At 29.1% G+C, this 26,710-nt stretch overlaps 3 protein-coding genes across 4 annotated transcripts in view; 2 read left to right on the top strand and 1 right to left on the bottom strand.

Moving 5' to 3' along the window:
- Positions 1–9,750, top strand: part of klar (klarsicht) — a 138,069-nt gene extending 128,319 nt beyond the window's left edge. The window contains exon 23 of the mRNA XM_089223454.1: positions 7,220–9,750. Within this exon, the coding sequence (XP_089079580.1) occupies positions 7,220–7,451 (232 nt within the window). The 3' untranslated portion in view covers positions 7,452–9,750. The remainder of the gene's footprint in view (positions 1–7,219) is intronic.
- Positions 9,751–14,039: 4,289 nt separating this feature from the next.
- On the top strand, positions 14,040–17,478 carry LOC107166689 (integrator complex assembly factor WDR73-like). Its single transcript, XM_089223057.1, has 5 exons — positions 14,040–15,110; positions 15,201–15,432; positions 15,527–15,617; positions 15,706–16,008; positions 16,919–17,478. The coding sequence occupies exons 1-5, from the start codon at positions 15,058–15,060 to the stop codon at positions 17,356–17,358; spliced, it is 1,119 nt and encodes a 372-aa protein (XP_089079183.1). The 5' UTR covers positions 14,040–15,057; the 3' UTR covers positions 17,359–17,478.
- On the bottom strand, positions 17,395–26,650 carry LOC107172598 (uncharacterized). Of its 2 annotated transcripts, XM_089223055.1 has the most exons (9): positions 26,300–26,650; positions 26,156–26,228; positions 25,819–26,037; positions 22,979–23,101; positions 22,331–22,512; positions 21,677–21,806; positions 17,960–18,122; positions 17,755–17,889; positions 17,395–17,693 (listed from the first exon to the last, which is right to left on the bottom strand). In XM_089223055.1, the coding sequence occupies exons 1-9, from the start codon at positions 26,337–26,339 to the stop codon at positions 17,475–17,477; spliced, it is 1,284 nt and encodes a 427-aa protein (XP_089079181.1). In that variant the 5' UTR covers positions 26,340–26,650; the 3' UTR covers positions 17,395–17,474. The 2 variants fall into 2 exon arrangements, with proteins under 2 accessions (XP_089079181.1, XP_089079182.1); XM_089223056.1 differs by lacking the exon at positions 25,819–26,037 and having other exon boundaries at positions 26,300–26,649.
- Positions 26,651–26,710: the final 60 nt, after the last annotated feature.

Here is a 26,710-nt window from a genome sequence, read left to right on the forward strand (position 1 = left end):
AAATAACATTGTGAATATAAGTAGGTTTGTTATTGATGATTTTTTTCGTGCACATACAAGAATTGTTTTACAACAACGTTGGACATTATTTTCACGTTGGAACGGCTTGATCTTTGGCAATCATCACCTTTAGGTTTACGTGTCTAAACGGTTTTATAAGTTGCAATGTGTTTTGTTTATATTCGGCTTCTTTTTAGTACGTGCTTTTAATTGAAGAACCATTTAATATTTTTATTACGCTGATTAAATAAACTGTCAAGCGATATTGAGTTTTTCTATAATAATATAAACCCATTAAACACTATCAGTTTTAATTTCAAAATAGACAAGTTATATTTGTGTGAATTCCGCAGATGAAGCGAAATAATAGCCACATACTCACATGTTTAACTATTCTGCTATCTAATAGTGTGTTGCAAATTAAAAATAATATCTGTAGGACGCGTTCCAAAATATGTACTATAGTTAATAGTAAAAGAAGTAGACGTGGGTTGTCATCCCACGGATATAGAGTGCGGGTGTACCTGAAAGATTTAAATTTGATAACTTAACAAGTAATTTTCAAATTCACTAGATACATCTCATATTATATATTATCGGACTTGGGTATACATCGAAACTACTATATATATCGCCGACCTAGGTATAATGATAATATATATGTGTATGTCACTTAAGTACCTGAACTGTGGTTAATCTATAAATGTATTATTATTATTATTTTATTTCGGCCACTTATTTGAAATTTAATCGCATTCAGTTAATTTGAATGTCTCATGTTCCATGCCAATTTGATTTTATTGATTTTAATATATTGCATGTATACTATTCTATTTGAAATCATTATTTTTCAAATTAAATATATACGTATAATATTTTTTATTATTTTATATCATTGAAGAAATATAAAAAACCTTAAAAAAAAACTGAGTAGATCGCGTAGTCAGGGGTAGGGGAAGCGTTTATTGGATCAGACTAAACTAAATTGTGTGTTCCGATGAGATAGGAAATTTAAATCAGTTATGTGCGTTTTGACTATATGGAGTATTATATTAAAATATATTATTATGTAACGCGCGGGCGGCGGGCCCAGGCGCAATTCTCGTGAATTGTCGACCGTTTAACTGGTGACTAACTGTTCAGTATATTTCTACTCGCTAGTCTGTCGCTACCGCAGTTGTATCGCTTCTGCGCTCAGAGTCTGACCTATCGTTACTCGTGTTTCCGAGCAGTTTTAAACATTTCGAATTTATTGGCCTTTGTCTACTTTATTGGAATTATCCACTTCACGTTGGCTACTATTTTCATTCAAATTATTTTGCTGATATGCAGACTACAATGTCGATCGTAATTGACGAAGCGTTTCCTATACTGATTACCGATCAACCAGACGCATTGCTCGTCGTCCGGAGCCCTTTGCACTACTCCAAAACCGTCGTCACCAACGTCTTGTACTTTTTGATGTCAGTCTACTTCTATCTGGACCTGCAAGGTGGCATGTTTTTTTCTTAACGACGAAAATGCCGATAAAGGTAATATAGTTTAGATTTTTTCAACTGCTCGAAAACTTAGTCAACATAATTTTCAAGTTGTCTAATTTTATGATTAATTTTACTACTAAAAAATTGGTTTTTCATCACTGGCGTCATATCTTTATTTCTGCGAAAAGAACTTGAGATACTTGGACTCTGCAGTTGGTTTTTTTAACATATTACGTCCTTGGTAAAAACAAAACAAAAGTCCGGACATATTTTATAAATTAGTTTTTTCCTTGCTTTTGTTTATTACTTATTGTAATAAATACGCCAACAGCGTAATTATAAACGTGTATACTGTTTGCACACGCTGCAGTTGGTGTTTTATATAAACACCTATTTAACGTGCGTGGGTTGCAGCTTGAGTAATTATTGTAATAATCGCCTATATTCGGTGTAAAAATTATTCAAAACTAAAGGGTTCGCTTGTAACGAGAATCAAACGATTTTACGTGAGTCGCATGGTATATTAAAGTCATTTAAGTAAAATGTATTCCTGTATATTCTACGTATTCTAACTGATTCACGTCAAGTGGTACGTTGTACAACGTCAATGTAATAATACAAATAATATCATATATTTCTAATAGGTAGTTATAATTTTTAATCAACAGTTTGTAATTGTAAAAATGTTATTTTATTACGATAAAATGCATTAACGCACTTATGAGATACGCTAAAATGCTACAGGCAATATACATTTTGTTTCCACATTACTACAATACATTTTTTATCACAGTGGAAATACTTACAAATGTGCTATATCTCCAATTCCAATAGTCCGTCGTTTATGCCACGTAACATAGGTACATTGTAAAAACATATTATCTTGATGGTTGCACTATATGCAGTAAAAAGGGGTTGTTGTGTATTATGTTATAATATCTTATATTTGTATGTGTATCATACATTTTTATATACTCGGCTGATATATCATCATCATAACCGTTTTTCTGTCTCGTCCTGATCCATTATTGAAAAAACAAGTGATGTTTTTACTGCGTTATAGTTTAAAGAGTTAAAACGTAGAAAATAATATTTTAAGTATATTATATAATATATACGTAAACTTTTGTCGGAAATGAGTCTTAATATTTTTCTTGTCTAATAAAAATGTCTTCTCACGCTATCCGGTTAATAAGTTTTTCCTAAAGACGATTTTAACTCGCAGTTGTATGCAATAGACAATTGCACTTTTAACTTTAAGTGCAATTAAATACAATTTTTATTACTAATTAGTGTGTGTACGGATAAGAGTATTTAAAATAAATAACTAAAACATTTCTAAATAAATATATTATAAATTATGATACTTAACTACTTTGTTTTTAAAATAAAATAAAATAATATCATTATAAATAGTAATTATTATATTTTATAAAAAATATAGCAAGTTGGTACAGCTATAATTGATAAGTAGTTTTTCGATTTTGATGTCATAGCTAGCTATTTTAATATTATCTTTACATTTTCAATTAATTTAATAATGACAATTATCAAGATCTTCTGAGGTTTCCAGTTGGTTTTTTTTTAAATTTAAATTTAATATTAATATTCGATCTTAACCGTTCACTTGCTCCGGATGATTTAGGTCATGACATGATGACTGTTCGACGATATTGGTTTATTGTGTATTATTTATATATACTATATAGGTGCCTACATAATATAATACATTATGTGACTTTTGACTGTACTGCACGCAGCTTACTTGTGCATTGCCTCCCAATTATTCTATGCATTATTACAACAATAATTATAGATTGTCGACAACAATTGGGTCCATCCTGTTAAAATTGACGAATGAACTTATTCAATAAAATTGACCATAATCCGTATTAATACCATAATTTCTATGCAAAAAACTTAAGGGTTATGTTTCTCCTTCGTTTAATATATCCAAAACACAAACATTTTATAGCAATAATGTTGTATAATAAGTTAGTTCAAAACTTGTATTATATCAAAATTAGGTGTTGAAAAATCTTTAAAAATATACTCTAACTTTTTATTTCATATTTTAGTACTGGCGAACATACATAATGCATTTTACTTTACATTAAACCTACTTTTGTGCATACTACGTGTATATTTACTTATTTAACAATTTTGAAATTTAAAAACTCTGATATAGTCTAGACTACATATTATATAACAAATATAATATATTCCATAATACTTGCTTCGGAGTATGATGACTATATGATATTGCATAACCTAGTTTAATTTTTATAAATATTTATATTATATATAATATTCATTTGTATGGAGACTGGTTCGGGTGTCATTTCTCTGCTGTGCTGACCTTAATCAATTCTACGGACAGTCCAAAACGTGAACTGACGAGGTGAAGACCTTCGTGTTCGTAATATTAAAACACATTTATACCTATATGATCACATGTTATACTCATCCCACATAGACCTTGGGCTTGTTGTTTTCTAGACCATCGTTGTTTTGCGTGTAATGCATAATATTATATAGTTAATGTTATGTATAGAATCCGATGATGAAGACGAACAATGTTTAGCAAATTGTACACAATTGCTTCTTCGTATTTTACCAGAATTCAAAAAAATAAAATACAAGTGCCTGTAGAATTACTTAAAAATTTATTGAAATATACATAATATGATTACATATTACATACATATTAGTCCATATAAGACAATTTTATAAAAATGAGTATATGGCCTTTACCTATCCACTCACGACGACCTAAGTTTTGAACTTAGTTGACAATATGTCGAAATTGAATAATGATTTAATATTATTATTTCTTGATACCACTGTCTATTCTTATTCAATTAGCATCTACTACATGACGTTATATCTATGTTGATATTTAGTACCTTTAATATATATAGTATGTTTTAGAATATGAACCAAGCTATGTATTAGCTTATATTTTTTTGTCTGATATCACGTTTTCTACCAAAATATTTTAAAACCAGTTTTTGGTAGAAAATTGGTTCAAGGGATTCATTTTGGAAACTTTAAAATGTCAAAAGTAGTAAATTATCAACATTTTTCTTAATATTGGAGAAAAACAAAAACAAAAAAGGAAAACAGGAATATTTTAAACAGCTGACTGGTAAATTAGGTCTTTGGTATAATCGTGTGATTATTATTTTTTTTGTTCTTTTGCTCTCGCAAGTAAACTCTTAAAAATTGTATCCCTTCAGTAGTAGTTCAGTCGTATCGTGTCGTTTTCCCTCGTTGACGTCTCGACCTATAATCTTCAACTTCAAAAATCATCGATTAAAATGACCGTGAAATCGTTTACGTGTAATAAAATAATATTATATATATTAAACACTACAGTATGTTGTTTTCATATATATAATTGTCATGGCTCTATCGCTTTATGAATATATTATATATTGGTATATACTTCACCTTCTATAAAACGATTAAAACGTCAATCGGCACTATGCAAAATTAATATATTATTGTGTGCTATTATTATAATTTATAATAATATCATTATCACAATTCGCAACTATCCCAAATAAACTTTATTCTATCTATTTAGTACTTACCATTACATTATGAATCTGTTTTTAAAAGGCCTGCAATTCGCACTAATAGCCCTTATCTAATCACATTAACTATAAACATTAACCTACATTATAATAATATGTAAATAATAATAAAGTTTCACTTGAATAATATAATCACAACTTATATTATACATAGAATTTAAGTATACAGAAGGATTATTTTCTTTTGTTAAATAAATCCGTCTTAATTTTTTGGACCAAAATTTTAACTGTTTTCAGGCAAAATAGACGCCTATGAAATACTCGTTCTAATAAAATAAATATCTGCTCTTACATTAGTCATTAATCATTGTAGTACAAGTACGGTCAAATACAACGCTGCACGACAATGTTATATATAGGTTGGCTACGAAACCACGATAATTGTTTTCAACTTTGGGACTACAAGTTATTAATCATTTTTTATACATAATAATTAGCCCAGGGTTGTGAATTTTATGCACATAAAATTTATCGAAAAGATAAAACTGATAATAATTTACTCGCGAATAACCAAAACGACAAGAATCGAATTTAATGCAATGTAAAAATCAGCAAGAATAGAAAAAAATGCTGCAAATGCATCAAATTTGAAGTTCTGAATTTATAAACTTGCACGAGCGAAATTCGTCGAGTCGTTAGAAAACTATTGTATAATACAATCACAATATGCTCTCGACGTTCAATTTTATAGAAAGAATACACATACGTTATATACAGAGCGATTGTAATGTAAACAAATACAAAAGTACATATTATTACAAGTATAGTGTACAGTGTACAGGATTTAAGGCAATATGTACAGTTTGATAATAAAACGACGTTTGGTTGGGATGTATATTAGGTGGTTGTGTGTTGTACGCCGAATTTCAGGATGAATGGTGTTTGTTTTGATTGTTCATAAATAATATTTTTCCGAACGAAAGTCGAAGTTATATGTCGCTTGTCGCGTTTTCATATATTATCGTATTTCAAGTACCTATTTACACGGATTGCGTTTAACTAGTAATTTTAAATTTTTTATGCGCTCACAGCACATTTCGGTGTATAACACGCAACGAGCAGAAAATTATCAATTATGTGCGGTATATTCGCATTAGGCTAATTCAACGTGTACCGTGCAATCCTATACGTATATATATAGAACGTTTATTGTATATTTTATATGTACCTTATAATGTGAAATATGTATGATTAGATTTTACCATTTAATTTTCTCATTACGCGAAACTTCACGTTTTAAAACTATAAAAACAAATCATAAATCATATGCCCTTTAGAATCCATTATCATCTCAATAATCATAATTGTATAACTTTGACGAAAGAATGATGCTTAATCTGCGAACGTGATAAACATTACGTCATTCAGTAACATTAATCCGTAAAATAGCATTATGTTTAACGTCAATTGTGTTATTCGCATACTTCCTAAATAAATAATTTCATACTATTTTAATACAGAAATAATTAATTTGGATCTATACGGTTCTTCGATATTCATAACACATTATAAGTGATGTGCATACTATGTATGTTGTTGTTTGTATTATATATATAATAATAAATCTACGGTATATTATGAATGTTTTATTGGGAGTCTAGTTCTTGAAAATCTATAAGACAGTGTTTTGAAGATCAAATGTTTTTTTAAACGGTAATTATTTCACCACTCGAACCTTGAACATGTCAGCTAAACTAGCTAAAAAGTTGATTTTATTTTCCAAATATACCGTATACTGCTATTCAGTATATTATAATATTATATATGCATATCGAACGCCTTTCAAACTAGACACAGCTGAATAGTTTTGGTTTTTAGCAGGTCATCACACTATAATTAACGGGTGGTAGAAAATGCCAAAAGTGCGCCGCGTAAAATGTCCAGAAATAAAAGGCCTACAGCTCCACCAAGTGGACATCTATATACTTGCAGGCTACCCAAAATGGTTGTTGGCTTGGTGGTTTTTTTTTTTTTTTTGATAGATTTTGTAGCCACCGCATCGTTAATAAATAATTATATTTACTTGTCACTCGGTTACAGTATAATATATACCGTACACATACTACATACGTCATGCCACCATACAAATTTTCTGACGTTACCAACGTATTTATCTCACGTGTGTTTTGTGCTTTGCAGTGTCTATGCGGATGCAGCGACGGCGGAGGAAACTATCGAGGAAACGCGTCACAACAACAACAACAACTCGCGTTTCAGGCGTATGAGTTGGATCGCCGGCACGTTCTACTTGATTGTCATGATCCTATGGTCCGTCGACTGGCTGGAACCGCAGTGCTGTGACCTGCAGAACAACTACAAGTGGTCGTTCGCGCTCGGTCTCCGGTACATAAACGGACCACCGCCGACGTGATTCTCGCGTCACCGGAATTTGACGTCGCTCTTCTTCCGAATTGTTTTTTTTTTTTTTTTTTTTTAATTTCTGTTTTTGTACATAACTTTACATATTTGTTATTGCAATATCGCCGTCAATTACGGCGACGGCGGTTTGGTAATAAATCGTCTGAGAGGATAGCGTGCTGTATAGTCTACGACGTTCTTGCTCTCATCCGGCCTACTATGTCGTGTTCTCTCATCAAAATCAACAACATTCCTAACAATTATAATTTACCTTAACTATATATTATATATTAAAGAAAACTAAAATGTTTTTTTTTCCTAAATTATTATTTTTATGTCCATTTATAATGATATATTATTACTTACTATTTGTATTGGATATTGTTTAGAACGAATATTTGCAATTAATGTATATCTTTTGAACGCTTATTTATCATCGTTTTAATATTATTAATAGGCTATTTTATCGAACGAATTCGACATTTCGTTTGATCGTTTCGGTTCGTTTTTATAGTTTATTTTGGTTTTTTTTATGCAGACCAGTACTATGGTGCGGCAAACGGTTGCTCTTACTTTAGATTGATGTTTTTTTTAAGTACAACTATTATTGTGAAACAAGTTTGTAGATATATTATATAATATATAATATATATATATATATTTAAAATTGCAATGTTACATCCTCGGTAATACTTTCAAGTCAAAACATTTTATTCAGAAGGTTTTTAATCACTCCATTTTTCAATCAATCCCGTCGTCACTATATAAATGTCAGTATCAGTAGGCTGTAGTTTTCCAAATGTTATTATTCTTATTTTTTTTTTTTTTAATTACCATTATCGTAGTTATCCATTGTTTTTTTTTTTTTGTTTATATACGCCGTATGTTACCAATTTAATTTTAATATTATATACAGAGTACAAAAGTTTGAAAATCATGTTATAATATTCTTTTCAAGACGAGAAAGTTTCTTTCCCCCCGATTTGATTTTTGTAAACCAGCAATATAATATTATGTGTCTTCCATAACTCGGACGGATAATCGTTTCGTCCGTAATTCGAAATACATACTATATATGGGTATGTGTAAGATGTAACACAATAATTCGATGACAATCTAATTCAGTGATCATTTTTTTTTTCTTAGACGTAAGTTTACGATTGAAGAAATATCTACTCAAATATTATATAATATTACTGTAAATATTTATTGGGAACGGAGAAGAATATTATTTCGTAGTATTTATATATAACATATTTAATATAAATAATGTAATTCGCGTGTGTAGTTAATATTATATAGTTATAGTCGTTATAGTATATAATACTAAACTATAATATATGATTAAACCGGGTGAATATTACAATATTTTATAATATGTGCTCTCGAGTAAAACCCTCTATCTTAGCCATCTCTGCATGATGTCTGATTCATGATAATTATTATTATTATTCACTCTTTCTACTCCCACAATTATATATATTATTTATCGATGGCGATAATTTTATCTCATTTTTTATGATTTGTCTAGTCTGATTATTTTAATTTTTTGTTTTGTTACATATATTTATTTACCTCGTTTACAATACTGTCCGTCCGGACGGACGGACACCAATTGTGTATACCACATGCCCATTGGTTAAAAATATGATATAATATGTCAAAATTAAATATATTATATTTATTCGATGTACCTATACCACATTAAACCTCCGTGCAGTAACGTTTAGCCGAGAGCTATTAAAATACAATCTGTGACTACATCGTAATTGCAAATATATATTAATAATAATATATTTGTGGGTGCAGATAGCATTTATCAATAAATATCATATATTTATGAATAGATATATTTTAAATGTTAAAACCTAAGTTTTTTTTTTATACTTTATAAGGTTTGCTAATAAGATAAAATTGCATTTTTTAAGTCGTTCACTGCAACGATGGTAACATAAAATAATATTATTTGTAACTGAATTTATTATTATTAATTGTATTTTCGATTAATATTATATTGATAATAATAATAGTTTGACTAATTTATTATTATTATTTCGTATTTTCGTTTCGCGTAAGTCAAGTACATTATAATATCATAACATATAAGTATAGCCGTGACGTCGCCTTTGTATAGCGCGTGTCGATTGTACGTAATACTTGTACTTAAATTTAAATAAATAATTGTATCAAAGTCATTTTGCATCATATGAATACTGCAACAATATTGGCGTTTGAGTATAAAGGGATTTTTTTTACATAAAATGTTATTAATCTTTATTCAATAAAATAAAGCGATTATTACACAGACATTATTACTGACGTTTTTTTTTCTACAAAATATTTAATGTGTGTTGATTGAGATACTTCAAATGGTACGTTCAAATGGTACGTTGTAATAATATATGAAATTATGCTGCTTATGTTTATGGTCTGTTTCATGAATATTATAAAACCATTACGTTAAGTCTCATAATATGCCTATAGATATTAGATACCTGTGTTTTTTTATACTGCCGTTTGTCGTCTATTGTTTTTTTTTTTTTTTATTGATTTAAATCGGCTCTCTAAATACTTAAATATCAAATTTACTACTTGAATGAATGAATGATTATACTTAACATAACTATTTACTAGCTATTGCCTTTTATTTTAAATGATTACAAGTTAAGCGATAGAAGTATCTGATTAACTAAAATACGATTATTAATTATTTATTTTTAAGCCTATGTTAAGGACTACATAACTTTGTAATATTATAATAATGACAATAATTTATGTAGTGCTAATGGATATAGGTCGTCGATGCCAAATAAAGATGAATTTTTTAAAGAGAAATATGAAGAACACACTTCATGTAGTCTATTTAAAATAAAACAAACTATTGAATTGCCCCGAAAACTCTACCTACGATTTTTGATTTAATCTATTGAAATATCAATACGATTTGAGTTTTAATATTAATTTTTAGTTATAAGAGTCGCATAGTATATATTTTATAATTTATTTATACTAATAATTTTATAAATTATTTTGGATGGTCGTGTTTCCAACATAGTTGTTTTTATACAATTTTATTATCTAACAATTTCATTTTCATAATTTATAATTTTAAATGTTACCTATGTACCTAATATAAAAATATGTCTACCACGCAATTGACGTTATCAAAAACGAAATTATACAGACTCCCTCTTGGTTATTAAAAAGTTACATCAACGGTGAATTAAGTAAATGTTGATGATAAAAAGATGGAAATCGCAATAAATTGAATGCGTATAGGAAATAGGCATACATCGCTAACACGCCTGCAGTATTTGTTGAAGCAAGAAAACCCAGCTATATGCGCCAGTTGCGGTACACTCCTATCATCAATCAAACATATTGTATCCGAATGTCGTTTTTACATATAATATCAAATATCGTGTCGGAAGCTCTCCATCCAGGTACCATTAAGTCACGTGATGACCTTTTTAATCAAAACCAATCTTTTAAATAGTTGATAATCTGTTCTTGCTCATTTAATATCTAAATACTGTATCCTTAACAACTGTTAACCATTAAACTTCTTTTATGCCAATAATGGCCATAGACACCGAGGCCTGTTTATTTAAATTTAAAAAAAAATTAAAATATAAATAATTAAATAAAAACTATGGATCTGTACGACTGCAGCAGTGATCTATAATAACTTAATAGTAGGTACACCTAGTATATACGAACAAGTATGTAAAACCATCAAAGTCAAATGATTTCAGTACTGATTACAAAATGCAGTTTCAAAGACAAATATTTATTTCTTACATACCTTTTTTTTCTTTTCTACCTATATGGGTACTATATGATATGTAGTTAAACATTATTTAAGTGACTGAAATACTCCTAAGCTGTGTATTTTCAATCTATCGACAATTACTTCCTACTGTTTGTTTATCGTTGTTCAGGATTTAAAATCAAAATCTATTAATATATAAACCAATGAAATAAATTTATACGGAAAACTTTTTAACAACTAACTAGTTTGTTCTGTGATCGGATAGTACATTTATTTTGAACATTCAATAAGTTTTTTTTTATAACTTTTATTATTCGTTGTTGTATATTCCCAGCACATACCTACTCAATACAATACATGAAAATATATTACGAGTATCGAGTATTATACTGTTATGAACAAATTTTAAAAAATAACAAACAATTTTAGAGCGTGCGACTTAATGCAAGTTGAGGAAAAATATTTTCTTGATAAATAAGCCATCACTTATTTGTTTTTCAATATTATAATATATTTTGAACTTATAATTTAATAATAAAATCATAAGCGTAAATTTGGCTTGCTAGAAGGGGGTGGGCTAACGCTAAGATTATAATTTATAATTTATAACATTAGAAATTTATAACAAGGCTATACTATTTTTTAGAGGGGCTAAGCCCCCCCCCCCAATTTACGCCTATGAATAAAATACACAAAATATATCACTCTCGGAGTGTCTTTGTTTTGATTTTGGAATTTTTTTCAAATAGTAAATCTATCTTTCATTTTCATTCACTTTAATAACTTATCAATGATAAATGAAAATTGGTACAATATTGAGTCAAGAAATTACTAATAGAGCTTAACATAAATATATTTTTTAGATTTAATCATTCAAATATTGCAATTTTCAACTCGTAAAATAATATAACAGCTGAGGTTAAACAATTTTCTTATTGGCTGTTTTATTTATAGTTAACTATAGTTAGGTCAGCTACTCAGCTATAATACTAGGTTCCACAACATTTGATCCGGTAAATATTATCCTGTGACAAATGATCCACGTCACTAGAACCGGTGCAAAAATAACCTATACTCAAATTAACTGGGTTAAAATAAATGTCCGGTAGTTTTAAATAATATTAATAACCAAATTTATTGACTGTAAAAATATAATTGTTTTCTATTAAAAAATAAGTAATATAAAATCAAAATTATTGACAGTCAAAAAAAAAAAAAAGCTGGTAAGTCGTAGATGTCGCTCTGCTGTACAGTAGGTTACAAGTGGGGGGGTTGTAATGGTCACAGTGGTCGAAATGGCTCAAGATAAGTGGAGGGATGCCTTACAATTCAGATTTCCTGATATAATCATAACATTCTTCATACCAATCATACCTTATTGTATAGTATTTTTTTTTCATAGTTCACATTTTGTTTATGCATCAAAATATTGTCAGAAATGACGTTTAGATATTTTAGCATATTGCTAGTTGCTACGTCCCTACTTATTATCATCAATATTGTTACTATTTTTTGATATTAAAATATTATATTATTAGTTCTAAACACGACTATAAGGTACATGTTAATTCTTAATCCGTGGCTCTAAATACGGGTACCTATATAGATAATAAGATTGCGAAACGGCCTATACGAAAAATAAAAAGTGTTCTTATACATAGGTATAAATATAAAAATCATAATAATTATTTCATTTTAAAACACAAGTCTTAGGAGGAATGCGTTATTCTAGACAAAATAAGTAAAGAGATGAAAAATGTAAATACAAAAAGGTAGAGGGATGTCATCCTTCCGTATCCCCCCCCCATTTCGACCACTGATAATGGATAGAATTAAATTTGAATCCAATGATATTATATCATTGTACCCTATACGAAAAACAATTCTGAGCGGAAACGGTTTATCTGTCTAGGATATATTATAAGCAGATTATTAAAAATTATTTTTACAATAGCAGTTGAAAAATAAAAGAAATACATGGTCACAATTTTTTTTTACAAGCATTCAAAGTTTGAATTTTGACAACATGTGTAAAAATCACGAAAATCACGAAAATTCTCAAATTATTTTAAAATAGAAATTCATAAACATTTTTCTTTTTAAATCTAAGATTTGAAAAATTTTAATAATCTATAATCTATTCTATACATTCGCTCAGAATCGTTTTTCGTATACAATGATATAATATCATTGGATTCAAATTTAATTCCATCCATTACAGTAATCCACTTGTAACCTACTATACAGCAGAGCGACATCCACGACTTACCCGCCTTTTTTATTTTTCAACTGCTATTGTAAAAATATTTTAGGAGCCTTATATTAAATTTTCAAATCTTAGATTAAAAAAGAAAAACTTTTATGAATTTCTAGCATAAAATGATTTGCGAATTTTCGTGATTTTTACGTATGTCGTCAAAATTAAAATTTGAATGTTTGTAAAAAAAAATTGTGACCATGTATTTATTTTATTTTTCAACTGCTATTGTAACAATATGTTTAAAACCTTGTATTAAATTTTCATGATCTTCTACCCAAAAAATAAATGTTTATCGATATTAATTTAAAAAAAACTAATAACCTAACCTAACCTAACCTCAATAATAATAACAACTATTGTCCATTATTTATTTTTATCGGTCTTAAATTATAAATTATATCTGATAAATATTTTTACTAAAACCCCTTTCAAGATAGGTAATAGAATATGCATTAAATCCATAGACCTTATTAGGTCTATGATTAAATCAGTGGACGACTACGAATTGGTTCCCAATTGTCGAATTGGTTCCCGGGTTGTCTACAGGTAACATACGAGTTGGTTCCCGGATTGTCTACAGGTAAACATACGAATTGGTTCCCGCAAGCTTTCATGATAATACAATCTTGTTAAATTAACTTTTAAAATAATTATGATATATTCAACAAGCAACAATTTCCTTCCCATTTATTCAGACTTAGGACTGTCTAGAATTCAGATAAGTTCGAATAGTTCAAACGCTATCTGGAATACCTAGGTATGGTTAAAAATGTTGCTTAGTATAATATATTAATATATACATAATATACGCTATATACGTATTTGTCAATAATAATAATTGTGCTTGTAATAAATAAGTAATTATAATGTAATAATAAGTATTAATAGGTAAATAATATTTGAAAAAAAATTAGTGTGGTATGAACTTACAACACACATTTTTAACGAACTGTAGGTTCGAAATTTGGCCCTCTCTCATTTTTTAAATATTTTCATCGATAAACTTTTCTTTTTCAGCAATTTTTTTTGACTTTAATTTAAGTGAGTGATATAATTTAAATTATATTTATAAACTTTCCCAGACATCGTAAAACCTAATAAAATATTATCAAGATTATCGATTGTACATATACGTATCTATAGTAGATAAGTAATTTTATTCGGGAACCAATTCGAACAGTTATATACTGGAAAGTTTTTTTTTTCGGGAACCAATTCGTACACATTTAATTGACCCGGGAACCAACTCCACGTTTGCCAAATCAGTTATTGACCTTATCAAAATTGATAAGTAGTACTGTGATAGTACAGCTATAGTACGAAACACGATTTAAGATAGTATCTTAAATCGTGGTACGAAAGCATCCGCGGGAGCCTGCTAGTTAGTATCTTCAGCCTTCACACTTTCACAGACATTTTGTATGAGGCATTAGCCATCGCTCGAAATGTCGATGTCGAACTAATATAACTATGGTAGTTACTAGTAAGTACTAACCGATTTAACCAATGTTTTTTTGCTCATAATACTCAAAATAATTTAATTAACGAATAACCTACCCAAGATAATTACTTTGAAAAAGTGTAAAAATGTCGAAATCAGTAGACGTTTTTGATGATTGGTTTTTTGACTCTTTTAAAAGGTAAGAATATTATTGGTAAACTTCGCTTTTAAATATAGTAAACATCTATTAAATTTTAACGGATTGATATGTATATTTTTTTTTAATAAGGTATCATAAGCTGCAAATGTTTAGTGTGGATAAACCAGTATTTTCAATGGAATTGAGTTGTGATTCTTCGGTGTGTTTAGCGTGTGAAAAACCAGGAGAAAATTGTTTTGAAGTTTTGAATTTGGAACTTCCAAGCAAGCTGTTCCAAATTGAAAATGAACACGATTCAATAAACACGAGTAGAGATTTGAAAATCAAATGTGGCACTTTAACTGATAATCAATTAATAGATGTAAACACAAATTTTAAGTATTTTGGTAACTATATTATCATTGAAATTAGACATATAAAGAAACATAATTATTATACATTACCAATTTTAACAGATGAAAACCCTATTTGGAAAATCTAAAACAATTTTGTCTGAAGAAGGAGTTGGTAAAGTTTCAATATATGAAATGGATCCCCATAAATCAGGCAAGTATACAAAATTATAGTTATTTAGAACTTAAACATATCAAGTCATTCAATTGTCTAATATATAATATGTATTATATATTTTCAGATCAAATGATTCCTTTGGTGAATATTGATAGCAAAGTGGAAAATGCACATTTAGCTGTTGATTGTACAACTGATACCCTAATAATTTGGGGAAAAGAAAATGCTTGTCAAACAGGTTGTGTATTTGACATTGAAAAAAGTACAAAAACGCTCATGATCAAAGATGTGACCAACGACCCTGCATGTACTTATACACCACATTTCATTTCAAAAAATGAATTGGTTGTTCAAAATTCGGAAAATGGATCATTTGATCTGTATGATTTAACTAGTGGTCAGCATGTGAGAAATATTAATTTGCCTGGTAAGTATTTTAATATAGGATTCCAAATACGATTGTTGGTAATTTAAATACATTTATCCAAAAATAATGTTTTTATTTTTAGGTATACAACTTATTCCTGGTACTATATTTGAAAATTTGTATTATTAATTGATTTTTAAAGTAACCTTAAGTTATATAACCGAATTCACTTTTTCTAACTCATGAGAGAACATGTTAAATCTGCTATTGTAGAATGAGTTCCTTCATTCGACCAAGCCATTGCATATCCTCATGCGTACACATTTTGCTGATGTTAACATCGACCGTCACCTATCTAAAATTTGGTAGTAGATGCACAAAGTCCAACCAGTTTTTGTTTTCACACATGTTCTCTCATGGGACAAAACATAGTATTTTGTCAGTAGATAAATAACTATTAATAAATTAGTTACCTATTGAATTAATTTTTTTTAACAATTTAGGAAAAAATAAATTTGTATAAATTATCATAAAAAAATCTAGGCGATGTGCCTTTCTACTGAATTATATTTCTAACATAAATAAAATATTTATATACAATTTTGAACTATGTATCTTAAGTATTGAACTCTAAATTATTGAGCCTAATTTATGAATAATTAAACATTACATTTACATAACAGTATTAAGATTTTATAGTAATATTTTATTTGTTTTCAAACAACTAAATTATTTTGTACTTTTATTTGTTTCTTTCTATAGTTTTCCAATGTTCAACATATTGAATATATTATAATATTGTATCATAATTGATAAATGTAACATTACAAGGTTAGATTAAAGAAGAAGGTTAAACGCCCTTCTAAAAATATATTAAATGTAAATAAAAGTACATAATCCAACAACAATCTTATTTCTTCTATTGTTAAATTGTTCATTCTACCTAATTAATTATATTTTTATCTTTCAGAGGCTGATAATCATGCAAAATGGTTTCTAAACACTGCATATACAAGTTCTAAAGAAACAACGACTTTAAATTTGACATCAATTTCTAATTCTGGAACTTTACTTACATATGATTTGAGAAATTGTAAGACCCCAATAATTTATCAAAAAGAATTGTTTACAAAATGTAATAACAATATCAACATTAGTCTTGACCCTACCAATTCACAAAATTATGCTGTTAGTGGATTTGACAGTAATGTGTATATAATAGAAGAATCTGATTGTCGTACAAACATGAAACACAAGTTTAAACATGAAGGACATATGTTTACTGAGGATGAAGATTTGTGTCAAAATATAGTTACAAGCAGTACATTATGGTTACCGATGTGTGGACATAACACACTGTTGTCAGCTACAATTGATGGATCAATTCAAGGATGGCAATATATTTCATAAAAAAAAAAAAAAATTAAAATAATAATTACATTCTAATGTTGTAAAAAAAGTCTGATATAATTAACTATTCTATTAACAATTAGTAAATTTAAAATATAATTAAATTATATTAGGTATTAATTATTTTTTGAATTGAATTGTTGCCAAACACAACAAGTATTATCTTTAGAAGCCGTCAATATTGTATCACCTAGGTAGTTCATTAAGACCGAAAATACGGGAGCAGTATGTCCTTTTAAATCTTGCAAACATTCTCCAGTTTCTGTGTCCCAAAACTTAGAACTATGATCTTGTGATGCAGTGAGCAGATGATGACCAGCAGGTTCCCAAAAAATCTGAGATCACAAATTATTGTTTTTATTAAATTTAGATTTTTCAGATAAATTGAATAGATACTTTTGTAACTTCTGCTGTGTGTTCCATCATTGCAGAAATCAAGTCGCCACTGCTTACATCCCAGATGCAAGCACTACAATCGCTGCTCGCCGTAGCCACTCGACGACCAACTGAATCGAAACAAATGTCTAGCACCTATATAACAATTAAACTTAACAATTGTTGGTTCTATGAAACTAGTAAACAATATTGAATATTTCTCTACCTCGTCTGTATGACCAGCAATAGTGTGACGACAGCTGTCTGTCCTCCTCACATCCCACAACTTGGCTGTACCATCCAATGAACTGCTGGCGATTGCTCTGTAACTGAAGTCGTAGTGACAGGCAGTCAATTCAGCAGTGTGGCCATATAATGTTGCTGTACATCTATACATAATTAGATAAAATTATCTATATTACAAAGCTTTGGATCCAGATAAATATAAGGGCCGCGCCACACTAGAGCGGTTTTGACGCGCCAGCGCCGCTCGTCAAAAACGCGAGATGAAAACGCATACCATGTAAACCGATTACAATTTTTAGGATTAACTAACAAAAACTCTTATAAATGTATAGTCCGCTTAAAGGAATCCATTTTCAATACTGTAGATTAAGTTTAATGTGTAATAATGATTAATATATTATAAATATTTTGTATAATCTATAGGGCGTCACGCGTTTGGGCGAATTTTTAAAAATTGCAATGTGTTTGGGCAATTCAGCATAATGCGTTTGGGCGAGTGATTTTAAAACATTGTAATGCGTTTGGGCGACCTTTTTTTTATTATTTGTTTTGAATACCCTGGGATGCTGTATTTTATCAATCCATTTTCCCTCTTATTTTGACAGACTTAGTCCGTGAATTCCACGGGTATGATTAAAAATTGAAATGATTTAGATTTTTTAAAAATGAAGTTAAAATGTAATTAAAATTGAAAAAATATATTTGTTTTTTGTTTTATCTTATAAACATTACAATTTTATCTTTTATATTGTGTCGCACCGTCCGCACTGCACGTCAATCACTTGTTTAATAATATTGAATCCTCATCAGTACTACGTTGAACCTTCGCTCACTAATTATGTCCAATCTAAAGATAAATGATAAACAAAATACGAAAAATGATAATCCCGATCACAAAATTCAAGAATAAAAAAAATATATTGTCTCGCCCAAACACATAAGAAACTCGGTTAACTCGCCTAAACACATTACTTTTATTATACGGGTAAAAAGGCAATTCGCCCAAACGCAAACCGCCCAATCTATATTCTATGATACCCGCTAGTAACTAGTAAGAAACAATAATATTTTTTCAAAATAATTTAAATTCTGAATGGAATGGTGGATTAATTAGTTCTACAATAATATAAACTATACAGTATACTACATTGGCGTAATTCCATTAAATTTCAGCAGGTGCAAAATGTTATCGGTCCAATAATCGTAATGATAAATTAAGTCATATTATTCATATTTAAAGCTAATTGCATTGCTCGCGTGTGCTATAGGTATCTATTTATATTTGATAACAATATAACATAAACAAATATCAAAATCTGTATGTACCTATATTTTAAATACTTTATGTGCTGTGTCTGTACTATATATGGTACATTCGTACATTATACATATAAAAATATAATATTTATATGAAATTAATTAAAGTGATACAACATTTTTAAATAAGTTAAAAAAAAAATCAACGAATCGATGAAATTTAGTTGGTATTGTATTTCAATAGGTATAAAGTTCAGCATCTGCAGGTGCAAAAGCATATCTTTGCATCTGCTACATAATACCTGGGGGTGCAAGTGCACCGTCGTGCATCCCTGTAATTACACCACTGGTATACTACCTAGGAACTTCTAGCTATTTTATAAAACAAGTAAGTTTTTGAAACTTATTATATATGATGACACAGTACACCTGTACTGTATAATATTAATTGTTTAGTGTTTGGCATTCAATTAATTTAAAAAAAAATTTTTTTTTTAACATGCTTTTCTTAATTCTACTTAATACATGAACCAAAAAGTTAAAAATAAACTTACTTTTAAAACAATTTCTTAATGAAACTTCAAGGTTATCAAGATATTACTAAAAGTGTATCTAAATTGTATTTGTTGCAAAATTTTTAAAACTTGTGAATTACAAAAAACGAAAAGCATGGCGCATGGGGCACAAGTCACTCTACAACCGAACCATTAGATAAACTTTATGATAAGTATTTTAAAAATTATTGATCATACTTCCAATTTTGTAAGAGATATTCTTGACTCATAGGAGCCCCTGCTTTTCGTTTTTTGTAATTCACAAGTTTTAAAAATTTTGCAACAAATACATTTTAGATACACTTTTAGTAATATCTTGATAATCTTGAAGTTTCATTAAGAAATTGTTTTAAAAGTAAGTTTATTTTCGACTTTTTAGTTCATGTATTAAGTAGAATTAAGAAAAGCATGTTTTTAAAAAAAACCTGGTTGTCCAAGTCAATAATTGACAACGGGGTCATGTATTGTCACCGACCCTATACTTCCATACAAAATTTTAGCCTCTTAGATCATGTAGAAGTGATTTAAATTAAACTCGCAAGATTTGATGACAACAGAAATGAAACATTGCGAATTAATGAAAAGCATGTAAAAAATAACAAAAGATATAAATATTGATGAAGTTATTAAATGACCACCAAAGTAAGGAACCTTGATTTTTTATAATAATTTTTATTATTTTAAATCTTACAAAAATAAACTATGTGATATCCTAAAAATAATGATTGTATCAGTATTAAATATAGATTCATTGATCATTAATAGGCTTAGGGACTTGTAGCATTTGCATACTTTGTTTAATTATTGTTAAATATAGCAAAGTGCGAAATAAATTTATTTCTCGGTGCCACGATATCAGATCTAAAATTTGAATGTGCATATTTTTGCATATTTTGGTAATTTTTTAAATTGAAAATTGAAAACTATAGAAGTATAGATAGTTAACACTTTGACTGCGGCACATTTTTGTATCGCACAGGAGACAGGACCGCGAGTCGGTGACGAAAAGGTTCCTTTAAAACATAATATTATTATTTTATTGGCTAAATGTGAAGAAAGTAATCAATGAGGCTCCACGTGGAGTCGTAATATAATATTATGAATTGGTTATCTTCTTTTATTCCGAAAATCTACCATTCATATCTCGTTATAATTTTTGTGTAGATATAATCTTAAATAATCCTATAAAACCGTATCGCCCGCCCGATAGTCGATAATAGTTATTATTTCAGTTTAGTCAATTATTATCCGTAGTACTATACTATGCTTTCATTGGCTATTGAACAATCAGAAAATGTGTTATCAAAAAGATCATTAAAAATAAGTTGTGAAACTCTGTGGATACAGCTGATATCATTCAATAAATGATGTTTTGGAACTATTCGAATGCGTTGTAGAAGCTCTTGATATAATTTCTGAATGGAATGATTATATATCTGACACCTCTCATAAAACACAAAGTTTAAGAGAAGTTCGAATTTACAATCAGAATTTATTATAGCATTGTATGTAACATCAAAAGTATTTGGATTTTGGTTATCACTTTCGAAACAATTTCAAAAGATCTATATTGATCTGAAGATGGTCATGAGTTTGGCTCAAGATAGATCGGACGAACTAAATGTATTTAGGTAAAACGCTGATAATATGTCCATTTATAGTAAAGACTCTCTTATCAAGAGACATTTTAGATGAACTTTGTAAAAAAAGACGCTTGGATTTTGTACTTTAAGATTACAACTATTTTTTATTCTTATAATCTATTAAAAAACTTCTTAATATCAGCACTTATCTATACTATGTTGGAACTATTGGACCACCCCCAGAAAATTGAAAATACGCGACTGATTAACCATCGATACAACCAATTACTGACGTCAACTTACTTGGAAGTGCGGACATCCCAAATTTTGATTGTGTTGTCAAATGAACCAGTGATCACCGTCAACCCATCACCGTTAAACTGATTGACTACCACTTCGCCATTATGTCCCCTCAACGTGGCAACGTTTTGGCCTGTGAACAGTGATGAAACATGCGTATAGACTATAGAGGTGTTCCAACTAATAGTTAATAGTTATTTATCTATATACGTAATAATTACGTTAATTACCTAGCCACCTAAGGTTGGATTTTGTACTAGATATACTATATATATACTATATATAGATTCTATCTACTAATAAAAATTAACATCTATATTTTAATATACAGCATGGCATTCTCAAATCTCAGTGTTTTTTTTCTTTTTAACAAATTAAGTATTTTTATTATTTTCTTTAGTAGGAGTGTGGGAGGTGAGGGTGACAGTTAATTAAGATTTTTTATAAGGAAATTATAGGATAATATTATTATCATTGTGGAAGGAAACAGTAGTGCTTAAACTATTAATCCGTAAAAACTGCATCCCAATAGTCCAAGAGTTATCCGGGCCCTTTATCATAAGTAATAACTTAGTCCACGACGTGGCTTCTCCTTGCATGATAGCTATAAATTGCTAATTTATTAGCACAATTTACAGGCTCTGCAGCAACACTGACCTGTAACGCTGCTGAACAGCTTGGTTGTTTGGTCCATTGACGAAGTGGCTATTGTCTGCGTGGGCTGATAAACGGCCACCGCGACTACCTCGGCTGAATGTCCACGCATGGTGCATAAGCATTCGCCCCCGTTGTCCAGCGACCATATCCGCGCCGTTTTGTCAAACGATCCGGTCAGCACCCTGGAAAATTGAGTTTGGTTCAGATTTTTCACTCACACACGTCTTCGCAGCTTTGTTCGGCGAGAAGACTAATGCTTGAGGGTGAGTATGTGTGTCTAAGATACTTTTGGACCTGCAGAGATGATTTTAAGAGTAAGTACCTACCGATATAGCGTCTGGGGTGTCTCTGTACAGGGTGATTATTCTATCACATGCCGCTCAGACCCTACATATAGTTATAGTAGCTGTAATTATAGTGAATGACTTTCCTATATATTGAGTACATAATATATCGAGTATTCTGCTTTAAAATAATGACCCTGTATATAGAGATATAATATACTTATGGTGATATGGATTGTGCAGGATGTATAGTTATTCAGTGGGTCATGTATCATCTCTCTTCTCTGAATGAAAGTTGCTTAGTCATATGGCATCATGGTGGGTATTGTTGCTTTAAGTGGGCATACAGCAAGTGTTTACTAACCTTTCCGCGATGGCCAATGACACAATGTACACCGCGTTCTCGTGCCCGACGAGCGTCGACGTTTCCTCGCCAGTCCGGGTGTTCCAAATCTTGCACGTCCGGTCGTAGCTTCCAGTGGCGCAACTGAAGTACACGCGCAAATCCGGTAATTCATATTTATTTCAACTAATTATTGAAATATACTAATGATATAAGTGCTATACTGACTACAGGTAATTTAGCCCGTGGTTGGTAGGTAGTTTAAGTACACAATATTACTAATATTACTTTATTGCTATACAAGTCCAGGCGTTGAGTATAGGCAATATTATGTGCTTCAAATTTTGTTGACGTATAGAACAATATTTTCTTGTACTTGTAAATTATATAATGCAGTTTTGGGAAAAATTTCGGAATGTTGAGTATTAGACGATAAAACGGAACAGAGGGTGAGTGCATACTGTATATAGCCGAGATAAGAATTTTACAGTCACACTATACATAGGAGGGATCATAGACTTTGTCTTTAATAGTCTAATATGTATAATATAATAGCTGTTACTTAACTTTACATTTATATACAAGTCCGGCGAGTTACCGAGTTAAACACTCTAGGCCACGAAAAATTTGGGCTGGCTCACAGTAATATGGTATAGGTATGACCGAAAATATCTGAATACCCCTAACTCTAAATATTGAAATATTATGAATAATAATAAATAAATAGTAAAAACCTATTATGATGAAAAACTGTGTGATAACTTTTTTATGGTCGGTTAAAATTCTGAACCTTGGTGGGCCAATATACCTTGCCTATCTGGCGCTGCTTATATATAATAGATTTATTAACCAAGTAATGTACTAATTAATACAAAATATACAATAATAGTTATACAAACAATTATATCCAATCATAATAACCATTATATTATCTGTAAATAATGACAACACTATAACCTATATTATCTATATTATGAAAAATATTATTATATTCGATTTTCGTGAACTGAAGTCTGAAATAAATGTGTGACTGTATGAGTTACCGCCCACCACATTGCGATTAAAAATGAAGCTAAAACTTCTACAGAGTCTCAAGAAATCAATTGATATAATTTTTATTAAAATTTAATACAACATGTTTTTTAATCTATAGACTAAAAGACTTTTTAATTTATAGATAACGAACAAACAAACAAACATTCATTTTTATAAATTTAATTACTTTGTGGTTTATCATGTACTATGAATGTCTATGATATACGTGTACATATATTAGTTTATCGATTTAAATCATGAACAAGGTCGCAAAGTTAGACTTTTTTTTAGTATAAATATCTATACCTACTAGATGGTTTTAATCAAACGTCATGAATTATATACAGTGTCTCGCGAGGATTTACCATTGCGAATTTGCGATATCTCACGAAATAATAGAGATATCAACATTCTGGTTTTGTTATAAAAGTCATAGAGATAAGAACCACAATTATTTCATCTTTTAATTTATGTTAAATTTTAATGTTTTGGTAAAAAGGTTATTTTCATTAATTTCCTGATTTTTAATATTTTTTCTAGTTTTGAAGAACTGAAGAAATAAAATATGATTTTAACTAGGCACACTGAAAGCGTTCGGCCGGCCGTACGAATACGCGAGCGGTGCGGCGTTTCACATGTTTGATAAAATAACACTATGGTGTTAAATAATTCACAATTTTTCTCGATACTAAAAATAAATTAAAATCAGTAAATTAACGAAAATAAAATTTTAAAACGTCAATATTTTCTGAAAAATAAACTCTGCAAAATGACTATAGTGATTTTTTTTGGATATAACTACATAAAATAATAATATACCTATCTTTTAACTTTTTTTACCAAAACATTAAAATAAATTAAAACATGAAATAATTGTAGTTCTTATCCATGTGAGTCTTATTACAAAACGAGAATTTTGATATTTCCATTATTTCGGGAGATGTCGTGATGATTAAATCCTTGCAGGACACCCTGTATATATTTATATTTTTATTGTAAAATTAATTAAATCACCTATCTAGGTATTTAAGTTAAAGGGCATAAATATTTTGATCATGATATGCCAACATCGTACTTTAGTAAACTAATAGTTTCTTATTGACTGCTATATTAATATTATAGTTACTACACAGAAAATAATAAGTTTTAACGTGATATGTAATTAATACAACACAAAAAAATATCAGAATATTCTAATACAGAAATATTGTAAGAGATATAAAATAGGTACGTGATTATGAAAAAAAAAAATTATAAGGTACCTAACTTTATTACCTTACGATGTATTATTGTTAGGAAACAACGTTTTGAAGAAATAAAATCTTTGATCGACTCCTTTCTATTTATTCAATATCTACTTCAAATACCTAACTCGATTTTACAAAAATTAGTAATATCACACTATTTGGTATTGGCATGGAAAATTAGGAGTACCTCGGTCCACCCTGATGTTGTGCTTCCACAACCTTTTAAAATGAGGCTAAAAATCACAATACAATACAATTTAAACTTATTTGGAAATTAAAAACAAATGTTCGAACAAATTAATTAGTCATAGTTGGTATCTAAGTTATTATTAAATCAAATTAATGACTGATTTTTATTAAATCAATGTTGGAATTTTTTAAATTAATATATAGGTACCTACAGTAATTATTCAATAAGTGGTGCATTGTTAAAATTCAAGAAAATTTACAGGTTTCTCCTCAAATATTGTCTAAAGGGTAATCCATAATTATTATGTCTTATAGAATATAGATAATTATGCATCCATCATTTTTGATATCTAATATCTACCTACCTAATTTCAAATTAAATTTACTCACATATTTCCGAATTTGTCAATGGATACATTTGTTATTGGTAACAAATGGCCACTGCTCAGAGTTTTGTCAATTTTGAAAGATTCATGGACATGGTCCCAGTTATTGAACAATGTTTTATCCTTAAGTTTTTGCAAGATTGTTAGCAGTTGAGGCAGTATTTTAGGAGTGATCAATGGTTCATCACTGGCAATTTGAGCCGCTAGTTTTTCTATATTTGTCCTATTTTCAAAATGTAATCCTTAATAGATTAAAATGTTGATGTGTTGTCGATCGGTGTTGTAATTTTCTATGTTAAAATTATTATTTATGGTACCTATTTTATTAATTTTAAACTTACTCGTGATTAATATCAAATAAATTCAAAATCTTTTGCTTTGTTTTCTTTTGCTTTTGATATTCAAAAACAATACCTGGAAAACAATTACCATACCCATTGAAAAAGTATATGATATTATTACCTATGTTAGTAAAAATATATTACCTGGTGGATAGTATCTTATGTAAAATTTATTTAATTTCATATAAATCTTATTATTAAAAATAAAAACATTGCCTAAATTGTTCAATTGAAGATGGAGTATAAAGCTTTTTTGATGTTTCCATGGTTACTAACAATGTTGGATCTAAATATTATTGCTTTTGAGTATTTTGTTAAAAACATACCATCATATTATTATAATCAATAATGATGGTAATAGAGTTACACTTTGTACAAGTTACTATAGTTCTTATCACTATTTTTGAAGAATGGCAAATTAATAGCATTTAACTTAGGTACTATACATATATATATTTTAAAACAAAAATAAAATTTCATAATAATTATGATAAAATTTAGGGGCTGGTACAGATTTCCCGATTTTGATAACAGCAGATATCATCAAAATCAAAA

The sequence above is a fragment of the Diuraphis noxia genome, unplaced genomic scaffold (assembly GCF_037042655.1).
Source record: "Diuraphis noxia isolate RWA-SAM2 unplaced genomic scaffold, SU_Dnox_SAM2 contig0003, whole genome shotgun sequence".
In the NCBI taxonomy this organism is placed as follows: domain Eukaryota; kingdom Metazoa; phylum Arthropoda; class Insecta; order Hemiptera; family Aphididae; genus Diuraphis; species Diuraphis noxia.